The following is a 14,262-nucleotide window of genomic DNA, read 5'->3' as shown; positions in this document are numbered from 1 at the left end:
CAGTGCTGTGTCAATGCTGTCCAGGGGCCCACTCCCAGCCCTGTCCTCTCCCTTCCCCATGCTGAGCTGGGATCACCCCACACCTGCCCAGCCCAGGCCCCAGGGCCTCGCTTCATTGACGACCAGTCACAGGCTCTCAGAAGTGAGGCTGGTGTTCTGTTTTTAGGAGTGAGGAGGAGTGGGGAGGAGGAGGAAGAGGCAGCAAAGGGAGTTGGAGGGTAGTTCCCAGGGGCTTCTGTGGCCCTGGGTTACTGGGCATGCTGAGGCACAGTGGGGGAGGCTGGCAGAGGCAGGAGGGTAGGGCCTGAGTGATGGGGATGGGAAGCTCTGCCTCTCACACATCCTGTCCTCTCCAGACCCCAGGGCTCCATCCTCTGGACAGTGGATGGGGTGTTTCCAGCCTTCATCCAACATCAGGAGGAGAATGCACAGGCCACAATATCAGAGGCATTAGGCAGCACGCTCTGACACATCACCCTCATTGCGCCATGCTTGATCACCCAGCACGCCTCCAGTTTCCTGAACGGAGCATGGTCTCTTGGGTCTCTATACATGCTGTTCCCTTTCCTCGTAATTTCTTTTGTCCACTCACTCCTAACTCTTCCTTCAGGGTCCAGCTCAGGAGTGATTCCTCCAGGAGGCCTTCTCTTGTGCCCCACCTGCCCCAGGGCTGCATTAGGCCTTCCTCATCATAGCAGATACGACACTGTACTATAACTCTAGCTCTGGGACTATCTCTCCCACTAGATTGTGAGCTACTTGGGTTGGGAATAGTGCTTAATTCCTCTTTGTATTCCCAGGGGCCAGTGCAGAGCCTGCAATGAGAACACCTCACGGAAACCGGGTAAATGAGCGTGTCGGGGAAAGCTGATAAATCTAAGGAGGTTAGGTGATGTGCCTAAAGTAGCCCACTAATAAGTGACAGAATCTAAACTTCTCAGAGGCACCTCTGAGAAGACCTGCCCTGGAACTGAAGCTGTACCCCCATGTCCCTCCCTGGCTCCACTCTTCCTCCAAGCTTCAGCTTCTGTGCTGTGCTTACCCAGCAGAAGAGCACCCAATGGTGCTCTTCTGAGCTGCCCTGAGCACACAGCCTGCAGGGAACTCTTACACCTACCTGCTTGTTGGCTGGGCCATGGCTCCTGGGATCTGGGAGACAAAGGAGCTTTTTGTAATTTGGAGTGATCAGTGCCATTGTCCAGTGAGTCAGAGAATCCACATGGCCACAAATGATGCAAAGGAGAGCTCTCAGATGGAAGAAGGCAAGGCCAGCTCTGGCACAGGCTGTTCTCTGGGTTGTTTGGCAGTCCTTTGCTACATCTCCCTCCTGCCTCCGCCCTTCCCCATATCCTGTGAGGACTCCTGGGCACTAGAAAGTTATAGGCTTTAAGGCTGGGTGCAGTGGCTCACACCTGTAATCCCAGCACTTTGGGAGGCTAAGGTGGGGAGATCACCTGAGGTCAGGAGTTCGAGACCAGCCTGGTCAACATGGTGAAACCCCATCTCTAAAAAAAAAAAAAAAAAATTAGCTGGGCATGGTGGTGTACGTCTATAATCCCAGCTACTCAGGAGGCTGAGACAACAGAATCACTTGAACCCATGAGGTAGAGGTTGCAGTGAACCAAGATTGTGCCATTGCACTCCAGCCTGGCAACAAGAGCAAAACTCCATCTCAAAAAAAAAGGAAAGAAAAACTGTTACAACCTTTAAAGACTGCTCACGTAGCAAGAGGCAGGAAGCAGCTGTGACGACTGAGGCCTAATTCCTTCTCCAGCCCTGCCCTGCTGGGCCTTGGCTCCAGAACACAGAGCTGCCTCCTCCTGCCAGAATTCTACAGGTGAGGCACCAGACAGGTGCAGAGAGCTCTCCAGCAGCCCAGAGGCGGCATGACTAGAAACATCCGAACAGGGGCAGGACAAGCTTGTGACTAGGGCACCAGACAGGAGGGGACCTGGAGAAGCAGCCTCTCTCATATTTTCCTGGGTCTCAGATGCCAGGGAAGTGGGCCAGAGCATGGGTGAGGTCCTGGGAAGGCATTAGCCTTGGGCTTGGGATGGAGAAGGGCACTAAAGAAGAGGTCCCTGGGGCAGCCAAAGCGCCCGGGCAGGTCCACTCTAAGAAATGGAGGCGGCGAGGCCATGGGCAACCCCAGCATTCCTCTGGCAGCTCATTCTGAAGGCCCAAATTATCTTAAACTTTGGAGCCACGCAAGGCCCACAGCAATTCAGAGGACTCCTCCCTGTCTCCATTCTCCCCTTCCCACTCACCCCCTCCCACCCTGGGTAGGAGTTCTCACCAATACAAGGGTGGTCCTAGAGCCCTGGGTGTGGCCAGGATGGACACAGATGTCAGCAAGAGTGAGCCTGTGCCTGTGGCTCATCCTGCAACTCTGGTACCTTGAGTCTGCTTGCTGCCCAGGCCAGGCCAGGTGGAGAGCTCCTCAGTCTTCCTGGGAAAAGCAAGGCCTGCTGTCTGCTTCCTGAGTAGCCTGAGTATAGTGAGTTCTCCGACTCCAGCTGGCTTCCTTCCTTTTCTTCTTTCTTTCCTTACTCTCTTGGATGAATTGTAAGAACCTTGAATTAACTGACCTTAGTGTTCTTGGAAGGAACACGTGATAACACCCACGACTAGCTCTGACCCACCCCTTTGGCCTGGCCTTATTTGAACTTCCTGGCTTTTCCCAATCTGCCCAGTAGAAAGCAGGAAGTGGTGTTTGAGCCAATTCCAGCTCCACCATGGTGATTGGCACTGAGGGGTAAAAACCAATGGGATCAAGCCCTGCCCCTTAGGAGCTCTTGACGAGGGAGGCTGTGACAGGTGCCCATGGGCAGAGGAAAGGATGTGCCAGGAGGGTGGCAGGCCAGGGTGAGACAGCAGCCCTCAGGCTCACTGGGTTCACCAGGACAGATCCTATTTCTTACCATTTCTTCCTTAAAAGTACCTATTTGTGACCTTAATTCTACTGCCCTCAAGGCAAAGAGAGGGACTCTGAGAACACTAGTGTCTCAGGCCCCAGGCTTCTGAAACAGTGGTGTCCTCCTGGAACCGCTGTTATTTACCTGGCCTGTGTGCACAGTGGGCCTGCCTGAAGCTGGGTCTGGCTGAGGTCAAATGATCACTCTGCTGCCTGGCCCTTTCCTCCTCTTTCGGGAGGTGGACTAGACGCAGTGGAGCCCAGCTGCCTCATCCAGTCTTGTTCTGAAACGGATTCCCCTTCCCCACTGTCCCACCTACCTGCATTTCTGGCCTGACTTCTGTCTTCGCTCTTGTTTGCTACCTACTTGACACTGCCTGCACTTGGCCTTGCTTGGGAAAGAGCTGTGGAGTTAAACCAAATTGCACTGAGACCCTACAGGCACGGTAAGCTGCTCCCGCTCCCAACTCTTCTCTAAACCTCCAGAAAGAACAACTGGCTCCTTACTGTAGGCAGTGGGCCATCTGCCATCATCTTCCTCTGGTAAGAGGCTTGGGTATTAGAAGATGAATGGCCTGAGCTCTGTAATACCCCTCCCCTGGGGCTGCTGGTGACAGCCAGTTGTGGGGGAGTGGGCCTGGACAAGTTCAGGGGTGTCCCTGAAGGCCCAGAGCTGGAAAGCAGAGGTCTCAGGAGGGAGCTCAGTGGTGGTCTCCTAAAGACCAGTTGACCTTACTTTGCCACATAAGCTCCCTAAAAAATGGGCCCAGGCCCTTACCTGCTTGCAGAAGTCAGTATAGAACCTGGTCATTCCCAATGATCAGACTCAGTGGCAGGTTGAGAACTCAGCTATAGGTCAGTGGTAAAAGTACAAAGTGGAGAGAGGCCAGGGCTTCTAAGTTTGGGAGCTGGCATTCTCAAGTTAAGGGGTCTGCTGTTCCTGCAGAACCCAGGCTGAGAAGGAGGACAGGGACCCCTAAGACCAGAACCAGAGAGGGCTTATAGGGGAGAAGAGGGGTCAAGGGAGGCAGCTACAAGGTCAGGGCCGGAGAGTAGGAAGATTGGGAGTGATACTAAGGCTGGCCTGAGAGACAGAGCTTTCCACAGCCAGGAGATCTAAGGCCAGGGAAGGCCCCTGGGGCCACTCGCGTCTGGCAACAGAAGGCTGAGAAAGGATCTGCACCCGGGCACCTGGAAGCAGCTCGCAGGTTTCAGGCGTATCACCTCCCGGAGTCTGGCCAGTTACCCTGGCAATCTCCTGATCTCTCTGCCCCTCGGTTGCCTTTGGGTGACTTTCAGCTTTGGGTCATTGATGCTTCTTTTGAAGGTTCTTACTTGTTCTTTGCTGCGTTCAGGGGATGGGACTGCTTAGGAGTTGGGGAGGGCCAGGGCAAGAGGGGAAAGAGCTGGTGCCAGGAGAGCTTACCACTCTCTCCTTGTAGACGATGTATTTCAACCACTTAAAGTCCTGCCACTTGAAGCCAGCGAGGACAAAGAGGGAATCACGCTCGTACTGCTCAGGCCGCTGCATGGCGCCCTCGGGGTAGGTGATTCGCAGTGTCGTTTTGCTGCCCACGTCCTTCTCAAAGCCTTTCACTGGTGCTGAGTTCAGTCTACAGAGAGCAGGTCCAGTCAGAGGCTGAGCTGGGTCTGTGTTTGGGGAGGCACCATGACCCCAGAATACCCCAGGCACGGAGAACAGGGAGTCCGGTCAGCTGGGCCTTGTCTCCTCAGGTGCCACCCCTAGTTGTCTGTTCCAAAGCCCGCCAACCCAGGGCTCTTGAGGCGTCTGCTGACCACCAACTAGCCAGATAGACAGTTCCCAGTGGGCTCAGGGCTAAGGGTTTGGGCCAGGACACTCACCCGAGGTGCCACTTTGGGGAGCTCACCTCACCACAATGTCATAGTCGTCAATTCGTGACCCCAGAGACTTGTTGGCAAGAACGCCCCCATTGCCCACGATGATGCAGCGGCGGCAGCGAAGGCTGAGGGGAGAGGGGTGGAGACCTCTGTAGAGAGCTGCCCACCAGCTCTCTTCTCTTGCTCCTTTGGCCCTTGACCCCCATGCCGTTCTCCAGGACCAGGCTGAGATAGAGGAAGGCCAATGGGCTTCTGGAAGCATTTCTGAGAGAAGGCTTGAACCACACAGTGGTTAGCTGGGCCCTAAGACTCTCCAGCATCTCTAGGCCCCGACACTTCCCCAGGAAAACAGGGGTGTGGCAAGGCTTGGGTGCTAGGCTGGACGGTGAGAAGGGAGCTCTGGTAAGATGGCATTCTAGGGTAAAGGTTCTCCAAGGGGTGGTGGTGTTTAGGCAGGCTTCAGGGGAGAGGGAAAAGTGGGCCGAGCTTGGGGCTATACCAGGAAAGCAAGAAAAAGGGAATGGGATAGGAGGCTCTAGGACTCAAGGCTCCCAGCAGCCACTGGGAAGCTCACCCATCTTGCTTCTCCCCTCCCTGACCCTGGGGCTTCCCGCTCTAGGGTCTGTTGGCTTGGGAGCTGTCACTGCCTTCTGGACTTAAGCCTTGTCCCCATCACCTGCCCCTACCACCCAGGCCCTCAGTCCCATTGCTGGACTGGTCCCAGCCGCAGTGTCTTTGGTTCCTACCCTCAAACCTTTGGTATCTGAGGACTGGGATGTCTTGCCAAGTTCTAACAGCCCGTGGGGGCACAAGTCAGGTGGAGTGGTTCCACTTACCCGCTCCACCCGCCCTGTGTGTGTACTGTATGTGCACATGTGGGTGTGCTGGAGAAACTGCCCATGTCTAGGGGAGGCCAGCTGGGCCTCAACACCTCTGCACACTACCAGGCAGCGATGGGGAGGGGGCTGGGCAGTGCGTGGCTCACCTGTCCAAGGCAGGGGTCAGGCGGTACTCTTTGGTGACTGACAAGATGGCTTTGATCAGATTGTCTGCGGACAGAGGAGAGAGGTTTCTGTTACAAGGTCCCTTAAGTTTCTACAAAATGTTCACTGATAATCCTATGGGAAGGCACAAGTTCCTGGAGGCTAGAGTGAAAGTGGAAGTGGAGAGAGAGAGCTCTGGACACAAGGACGTGTTGGGCTACTGCCCTGACTTTCCTCCTGAGAAGAAGGTGAAGACAGGAAACAGACAGGCATATCACTGCCTGGGAGCCCGCCCTAACACTGGCACAGAGCTTCTGGGAGGCTCGTCTGGTTTTCTGAGGCTCTGTGGTCAGGCCCCAGGACAGGCATTCCTAGGCCAGGGCCTTTCTTGGAAGCTGGAGCATGTGGTCTCCCCTGGAATGGGAGTACCTGCTCAGGGCTAGAGACCATCTTGTGCTTATCTCTGTGCCCTCAACCAGCAGATACCAGGAAACAAAGGAGGAGACCAATGACTAAAGAGCTCACCATGTGGCTCATTATCTGATATCACCTTTCCCTCACTCCCTCCCTCTCACATCGCCAATCCCGAATCCTGCTCTTTGCCAGGCTGTCTACCTCCTTACCTCTCTACTCCCTGCGCCTGGCTCTGCCCACCTGTACTCCACTCAGCAGGGACTGCTGTGACTTCTGTGCTCTCAGACCTTGTGCCCACTATTTAGACCTCATCTCCTTGGCCTCTCTCTGGCTTTGGCAATGCTGACTGCTCTTCCAAACTCTGGTATGAAGAGAGCACTAAAATATAATGTATAGTGAATAACAAGGGTATTGGGTTTGGAATTAAATACTGGCTGTGCTCTGTGACCTTATATAAATCATTTCCTTTCTTTGAGCTTTAGTTTCCTCATCTCTAAAATGAAGGTAATTTCTATTTTGTGGAGTTGTTAGGAAGATACAATATAATGTACATAAAGACCTAAAAGTAAAGTAAACTGGCATCTTCACAGGAGAGCATCTTAACAACATCAAATAACCACAAAGCTGTGCATATACTAAGATTCTACAACTATGCTCCTAGGTGCGGAGCATTTAAAAAGTCACACACTTGCTGCAAGAGACATGCAAGAGTTTTCACTGCTGACCTGTTTGTAATAGTGAAATGCAGGAGGCAAGCTGAATGTCCACGAAAGGAAAACAGATTAAATGTGATGTATGAAATCCTATGCAGCCATTAAAAAAAAAAAAATCAATGACCTAGAGCTATGTGTACCAATACAGGTATATCTCAAAAACATATTCAAAAAATCAATATGAAGAATACACATATACATACATACGTGTACATATAAAGACACAATTTATAAAGTTTAAAGACATATAAGAGCAGTACCATATTTTTAATAAACATATAAATATGTAGTGAAAGTATATAAATGAGGCCAGGTGTGGTCACTAACACCTGTAGTCCCAGCACTTTGGGAGGGCAAGGAGGGAGGACTGCTTGAGCTCAGGAGTTTGAAACCAGCCTGGGCAACATGGTTAAACCCTGTTTCAACCAAAAAAAAAAAAAAAAGAAAATACAAAAATTAGTCAGGAGTGCTGTTGTGTGCTTGCAGTCCCAGCTACTTGGGGAGCTGAGGTGGAAGGATGGCTAGAGTGCGGGAGTTGAGGCTGTAATGAGTCGTGTTTATGCCACTGCACTCCAGCCTGGGTGACAAAGCAAGACCCTGTCTCAAATATATATAAACAAGGCATAAGAATACCAACACTGAAAACAGAATAATGCAGGATAATGGCTTCCTGGGGAAGGAGGAGAATGGAGTAGGAAGGGCCACACAGAAGCTTTAATTGTATCTCATATTTTATTTCTTAAGCTGGGTAGAAGGTACATGAATGCTTATTATTCCTAGTATTTTTTGTAGTGCTTGAAATATTTCATGTAAAGAAGAAATGACTCCAAAATTAAAAATAATAAACTTATACTTTTTTAAAGGAGGGGGTGGAGACACTGGCAGATGTAGCTGAGAGGTCACCTTAAGGACTGAGAAGTATCCCTTGGATTTCTCTGGGACACAGAGCCATTTCACTGGAATAGTGGGGTGGGATGGGCAGGGGTGCAGATATTCTTCAGGAGTAAATGGTGAGAAAGAGGAGGCAGCAGGTGCAGTGAATCCTTCCAGAAGTTGAATGAGAATGCGGTAGCGAAGCAAGCCTTTAAGCAATGTTCTACAATAAATGCCTTCAGACATACCTTACAGTGGGCTTCAGGAAGGTCACAGGTTCCCTCCTTTTCCCACTTCCAATTTCACCTTTAAGGAAGAGCATACTGCTACTAATTAGCCCAGGTGAAGGATATGGATTGGGCTTTGTTTTCTAGGAGGAGAACCTCAGCAGAAAGAGCACACTCTGCAGGTGCTCTCTGCTTGCTGGCTGATGGGCTCCAAATGGAACTTTCCTGGCCTTTGTAGCTATCCCATCAGAGTCTCAGGTGCAGATTTAAGAGAGAAAAGTGGCCTTCTTGGCTGCCTGCACCCAGGGAAAAAGGGGTTCTTTATATGGTTGAACCCGACCCATTAGATTTGTCCTTGGAGGTCTGAGGTCAAAGCTCCAGTTCAACAGTGTGTTTCCTGGCCACTGTCTTCTTTTTAGGGAGAGGAGAGCCAGCTGAGTAGAGGGTTCAGGTATTCTTGAGTCTCCTGGCCAAAGGACATCACCCCTTTAACAGTTATTTTATGTAATTCTGACCACAACTTTACACGGTAGTATTATTCTCTCTGCTTAACTGATGAAGAAACTAAAGAACAGACAGGTAACCTGTCCAGGGTCACAGCTAGTAAAGAGGCAGAATGGGGATCTGATCCCTCTATGCCTGACCCCTAAGTCCAAATTATTTTCCACCCATGCCATGAAATAGCACAGAGCTTGACAAAGAAGCAGAATTGTTCAACTACTAGGGAAGATGGGAAAGTCTTAAGTTAGGAGGGAACTGTGTGGGTGAGGCCCCTAAGGCAATGGAAGGGGAGTTCCTGAGTGTAAGGGAAAGGTTAGCCTTGGACAGGATAAGGAAGGGCTGCAGGGGAGATGAGGTTCAGTTGAAAAACATCAGGATGGGCTGAGAGAGGGGCCTGGGGGCACTCTTGGGGGCCTGTCTCTGTTTTCTCGGGAAATGTACCTACCACACCAAGTACTCTAGTGTTCATGTCTCTGGCACACCTTTTCTGTGCTCTCACGGCTCCTTATACTTCCCTAACCGGAGCCCTGCACTGTGAGTATCTATCTGTATCACCACTATGCTGGAGCTTTTTCAGGAGAGAAACCAAATCTACTTCACTGTTGTACACTTAGCCCCTGGGAAAGTGGTGGGCTCTGTGTAAATATTCCATTGAAGAAGTAAAGAAGCCGGGCACGGCTCATGCTTGTAATCCCAGCACTTTGGGCAGATCACTTGAGCCCAGGAGTTTGAGACCAACCTGGGCAACATGGTAAAACCCTGTCGCTACTTTAAAAAAATATATATGTATACATACACACACACACACACACACACACACACACACACAAATTAGCCAGGCACGGTGGTGTGTGCCTATAGTCCCAACTACTCAGGGGACTGGGGTAGGAGACTCGCTTAAGCCCAGGAGGTGGAGGTTGCATGAGCCGAGACCATGCCACTGCACTGTAGCCTGGGAAACACAGCGAGGTTCTATCTCAAAAAAAAAAAAAGAAAAAAAAAAGTGAAAAAAAGGAAGGGAAAAAGGTAGAGAAGATTTGTTGAGAGTAGAGGAGGGTAGATTCTCAGCATGGAGACTTCTGAGGATACAGCCTTGTCCTGAAGGATAGGGAGACAGTTGGGGGTGGAGGGGGGAATGAGATGTTAATGTAGGTCAGGGTTCCCAACATACCTTGACCTTTGATCCCAAAAGGCGGCACAAACTCCCGGATTCGAGCCCACTTGCGAAAGGAGTCATCCAGGAACATGGGTGCTGGCTTGGAGAACCTGGAATATAACAGGACTGTTGAGGATCACAAAAACGCAAAAGGCTGGAGTACTGTTAGCGCTTCTGTGCGCTGGTCTTGGCTACGGATCTGCTGGAAGCCCCCTCCGCATTCCAGCACATCCCCTCACCCAGCCTGTTCACCGGGTTTGACAGATCTTGTTCGGTGGACCCTAAGTCTGAGGGAGTAGGCCTGGTCAGTCTTTATCTGTGAGAGTGGAGAGACAAGATTTGCTCAGCAAGGATCAATTTCTCAGAGCTGGAAGCTCTCTGGAAGGTTGTGCAGGCATCCATCAAATAGTCACTGCTGCCCACACCGTTCCTGCAATCTGGGAACGTGGAGAAGAGACACTGTCCAGCTGGGCAGAAATACATCCAAAAATATAGCCCGTGCATGGAGATAGATTTTGGAGAGAATTCTGGGAGATAGACCACCCACAGTGAGGAAGAAGGAGAATTCATGGTGAGAGGGCAAAGCAGGTTAAAAGCCACAGGAGACAGAAGTTGCATAGAAAAGAGAAAGAAAAAGCAGAATCCTAGGAGGCAGGGCTGAGGGGAGAGGTTTCAGACCAGTAGGAATTTGAGTGCATTTCCTGGTGGAGAGAAGAAAAGAGAGGAGGCTAAGTTGGGGTGGTAGTGAGGAGGGACCCAGAGCTTCAGGGGAACGGTTGATTTGGGCCTGGAGGGGAGATTGGCGGGCAGGTGGGGCGGGCGGGAAGGCGAGAGAAGGAGGGTAAGGTGATGCTGAGTTGGGGGAAAGAAAAGGCAAGTCTTACTCTTCTTGGAATGGGCAGGGAGGGGACAGGCTTGGGAAGGAGGAGAGCAAGGAGGAGGTAAAGGGAAGTGAGGAACAGAGGGAAAAGGTACAGCAGGAATTGAGCTCTTCAGAGATGACTGGAGAACACAACTTCACACAGACGCCAGCACCCTGGCTTTGAGGCCCTTTTCAGGGGAACTGGCAGCCCCAAAGATGGCAGGTCTCTGATCACTCACTGTACGCTGAGAATTTTGCCATGGTGGCTGCTCAGGACCTTCCTGACCACAAATGAATGTGTAAAGGCCTGGGCCTCTGTGGCTCTGTCTCTTTATTTCTAACTCAACCTGAATCAGCCACTGAATAACTGGAGGCTGCTGGGGTGGCCCTCCAAGCCCAAAAGCAAGCACAGCATGGATTTCTCATCCCTATCATCACTAACATTATAAACAGCACTCCCAGGAGGAACAGTATCAGTTATCACTCAGAGGTCTGGTATTATTAGAGATTTTGACGTGAACTTGAAAGAAGCAGAAAACTCTGAATCCTGCTCGCTCCCCCATCACTCTTGCTAGGAAGATGTCAACACTTTTGAGTTCTGAGCTGGGTTCCAGCAACTGAGTCAGTGCACTCCCCCTACCACCCCACGTCAAAGCGTAATGCATGTTTCTTGTGCCAAGAATAGAAAATCTAAGTAAATTAATATATTTGATGTTTTGCCAGAGGCTCTGAGGATCCCGGTCATGGTCTATGTGTAATATCAAAGCAAACACGGTCCCTAGGTAAGCCTTCACCAAGACCCTCTTCTTCTGTGTCAGGACGGAGCTCATACAATTCCTGTAAAGTTTCTCTCAGAGTCAAGCTTGGACAGGATTTTAACTGCTTTCCAGTATGTACTAGATGTCATATGCTAATAAAGTATTCCTAAGATCTAGGCAAATGATCTCAACATATTTTTTCCGTCTCCTCTTCTCCTTCCTTTTTATTCAGATGACTGGAAAGTTCAGTAAGTTTTATTTTTAAAAACACCTCATTTTTTGTGCAACCTGTAACATGTTAGTTTTGGAAAAAATACAGACAAGCACGCTTTTATGCAAAATAAAAATACCCACAATTGTACAACACAGAGATAATTAACCTTATGGTATACATCCAAACTGATTTTTTTTTCCCATATTACTTTGTAGACTGCTTTGTAGATTGACTTTCTTCTGCTATTCAGACTGGGTCAAAAAACAAAACTTATAGACTGCTGATAATATGACATGAATCAACCCAAAAAAGCAAAATGTAAAAAAATGGACAAAAGGATATGGCCAAAAAAAGCAGCAGCTGCCATATTATTATTATTTTTAGATGGAATTTCGCTCTTATTGCCCAGGCTAGAGTGCAATGATGTGATCTTGGTTCACTGCAACCTCTGCCTCCTGGGTTCAAGCGATTCAGGTACTGCCCAGGTACTGCCTCAGCCTCCCGAGTACCTGAGATTACAGGTGTGTACCACCATGCCCAGCTAATTCTTGTATTTTTAGTAGAGACAAGGTTTCACCATTTTGGTCAGGCTGGTCTCAAACTCCTGACCTCAAGTGATCCACCCACCTCAGCCTCCCAAAGTGCTGGGATTACAGGCGTGAGTCACCGCACCTGGCCAGCTGCCACATTATTAATGGTCCAAAAAAGTTCACGGGACAGATTTTGGCAAAAAGTATTAAATGGGCCTGATAAGAGTTTCTTAAAAATCTTTGGCTGTAATGTATAACCCATTCTTTTCCTGCTTTTATGATCTGTTTTCACATGGCTTTTTTTTTTTTTTTTTTGAGACGGAGTTTCGCTCTTGTTACCCAGGCTGGAGTGCAATGGCGCGATCTCGGCTCACCGCAACCTCCGCCTCCTGGGTTCAGGCAATTCTCCTGCCTCAGCCTCCCGAGTAGCTGGGACTACAGGCACGCACCACCATGCCCAGCTAATTTTTTGTATTTTTAGTAGAGACGGGGTTTCACCATGTTGACCAGGATGGTCTCGATCTCTTGACCTAGTGATCCACCCGCCTCGGCCTCCCACAGTGCTGGGATTACAGGCTTGAGCCACCGCGCCCAGCCTGGCTTTTTTTTTTTTTTAAAGACAGTGTCTCACTCCATCATCCAGGCTGTAGTCCAGTGGTACAGTCACAGCTTACTGCAGCCTTGGCCTCCTGGGCTCAAGTGATCTTCCGGTCTCAGCCTCCCGAGTAGCTGGGATCACGGGCATGCCCCACCACACCTGGTTAATTTTTTAAAAAGTTATTTTTAATAGAGATGAGATCTTGCTATGTTGTCGGGCTGGTCTTGAACTCCTGGGCTCAAGTCATCCTCTTGCCTCAGTCTCCCAAAGTGTTGGGATTACAAGTGTGAGCCACCACACTGGGCCACAAACACTTTCCACTTCGCCTCTTTCTTTTATTAGGCCTTTGTGTTTTGGATGCTCTTTTTATCCCTTGAACTGGATTCAGCCAGCTCTCCTCTAACATTTCTTTCTGCTAGTTGGGTGCACCACTTTGCAAAAGGAACTCATTTTTTCCTCCAGTGTATATATTTTAACTTTTCGTTATGGAAAATTTCACATATACAAAAGCAGAAAAAACAGTACAGCCAACCTCCCTACCCCCATCATCCGGACTCAGCAATTTTCAATCACGGTCAATTTTTTTTCCTTTTATACCCTATCTACTTTCTTTCTGCACTATTTTGAAAATTCCCAGAAATTATGCCATTTAATTCATAATATTATCACAACTAAAACTTTAACTATAATTTTTTTCTTTTTTTTTCGAGACAGGGTGTTGCTCTGTTGCCTTGGCTGGAGTGCAATGGTGCAGTCACAGCTCACTAAAGCTTCAAACTCCTGGGCTCATGCAATCCTCCTGCCCCAGCCTCCCAAAGTGTTAGGGTTATAGACATGAGCCACAGCTCTCAACCTATAATTTCTTAATAGCAACAAATGTCCAATCAGTTTTCAGATTTTATTGTCTCATTAATGTTTGTTGATTAACAAACACTCTACAGTTCTTTTAGATCCATAGATTTTCTCCTTTTTTTCCCCCTTACAATTTGTGCGAAAGAAAATGGGTTATTCGTCCTGTGAAGTGCCCCATATTCCCAACTGCACTCAGATATTGCTCAGCATGTTCATCTGTCCCCTAAGCTCTGTATACTGGTGGTTAGATCAGGAATAGACAGTCTTCCATGATGCCCTAAGAAGGTACATATGCATGCAAGCTACCCTGTGATATTAAGATTGATCATGGCCAGGCATGGTAGCTCATGCCTATAAACCCAGCACTTTGGGAGGTAGGGGTGGGTGGATGGCTTGAGCTCTGGAGTTTGAGACCAGCCTGGGTGACATGGCAAAACCCCGTCTCTACAAGAAACTAAAAAATTAGCTGGGTGTGGTGGTATGTGCCAGTAGTACCAGCTATCTGGGAGGCTGAGGTGGGAGGATCACTTGAGCTCAGGAGGTTGAGGCTGCAGTGAGGCAAGATCACACCACTGCACTCTAGCCTGGGTGACAGAGTGAGACCCTGCCTCAAAAAAAAAAAAATTATTGATCAAGACTGGGTTCGAGCTGGGCGAGGTGGCGCTTGCGCCTGTAATCCCAGCATTTTGGGAGGCCGAGGTGGGCAGGCCACCTAAGATCAGGAGTTTGAGATCAGCCTGGCTAACATGGCAAAACACCATCTCTACTAAAATATAAAAATTAGCTGGTCGTGGTGGGGGCACCTGT

General features: G+C 49.6%; 1 protein-coding gene across 18 annotated transcripts in view; it reads right to left on the bottom strand.

The window, feature by feature from the left end:
* Window positions 1–14,262, bottom strand: part of ST3GAL3 (ST3 beta-galactoside alpha-2,3-sialyltransferase 3) — a 230,102-nt gene that overhangs the window by 26,663 nt on the left and 189,177 nt on the right. For 14 of the 18 annotated variants that reach the window (XM_032247284.1, XM_032247281.1, XM_032247270.1 and 11 more), the window contains 4 exons: window positions 9,657–9,751; window positions 5,760–5,823; window positions 4,804–4,899; window positions 4,341–4,527 (listed from right to left, as the gene is read on the bottom strand). In XM_032247284.1, the coding sequence (XP_032103175.1) occupies window positions 4,341–4,527; window positions 4,804–4,899; window positions 5,760–5,823; window positions 9,657–9,751 (442 nt within the window). Of the gene's footprint in view, window positions 1–2,399; window positions 2,554–3,234; window positions 3,319–3,344; window positions 3,869–4,340; window positions 4,528–4,803; window positions 4,900–5,759; window positions 5,824–9,656; window positions 9,752–14,262 lie in introns of those variants that run through there. The other 4 variants (XM_032247283.1, XR_004259500.1, XM_032247282.1 and 1 more) reach the window with 4 other exon arrangements.

The sequence above is a fragment of the Sapajus apella genome, unplaced genomic scaffold (assembly GCF_009761245.1).
Source record: "Sapajus apella isolate SASKATOON/1434 unplaced genomic scaffold, GSC_monkey_1.0 scaffold62, whole genome shotgun sequence".
NCBI lineage: Eukaryota > Metazoa > Chordata > Mammalia > Primates > Cebidae > Sapajus > Sapajus apella.
The sequence above is the reverse complement of the archived record's forward strand: the minus strand, read 5'-3'. Positions and strand labels throughout refer to the sequence as shown.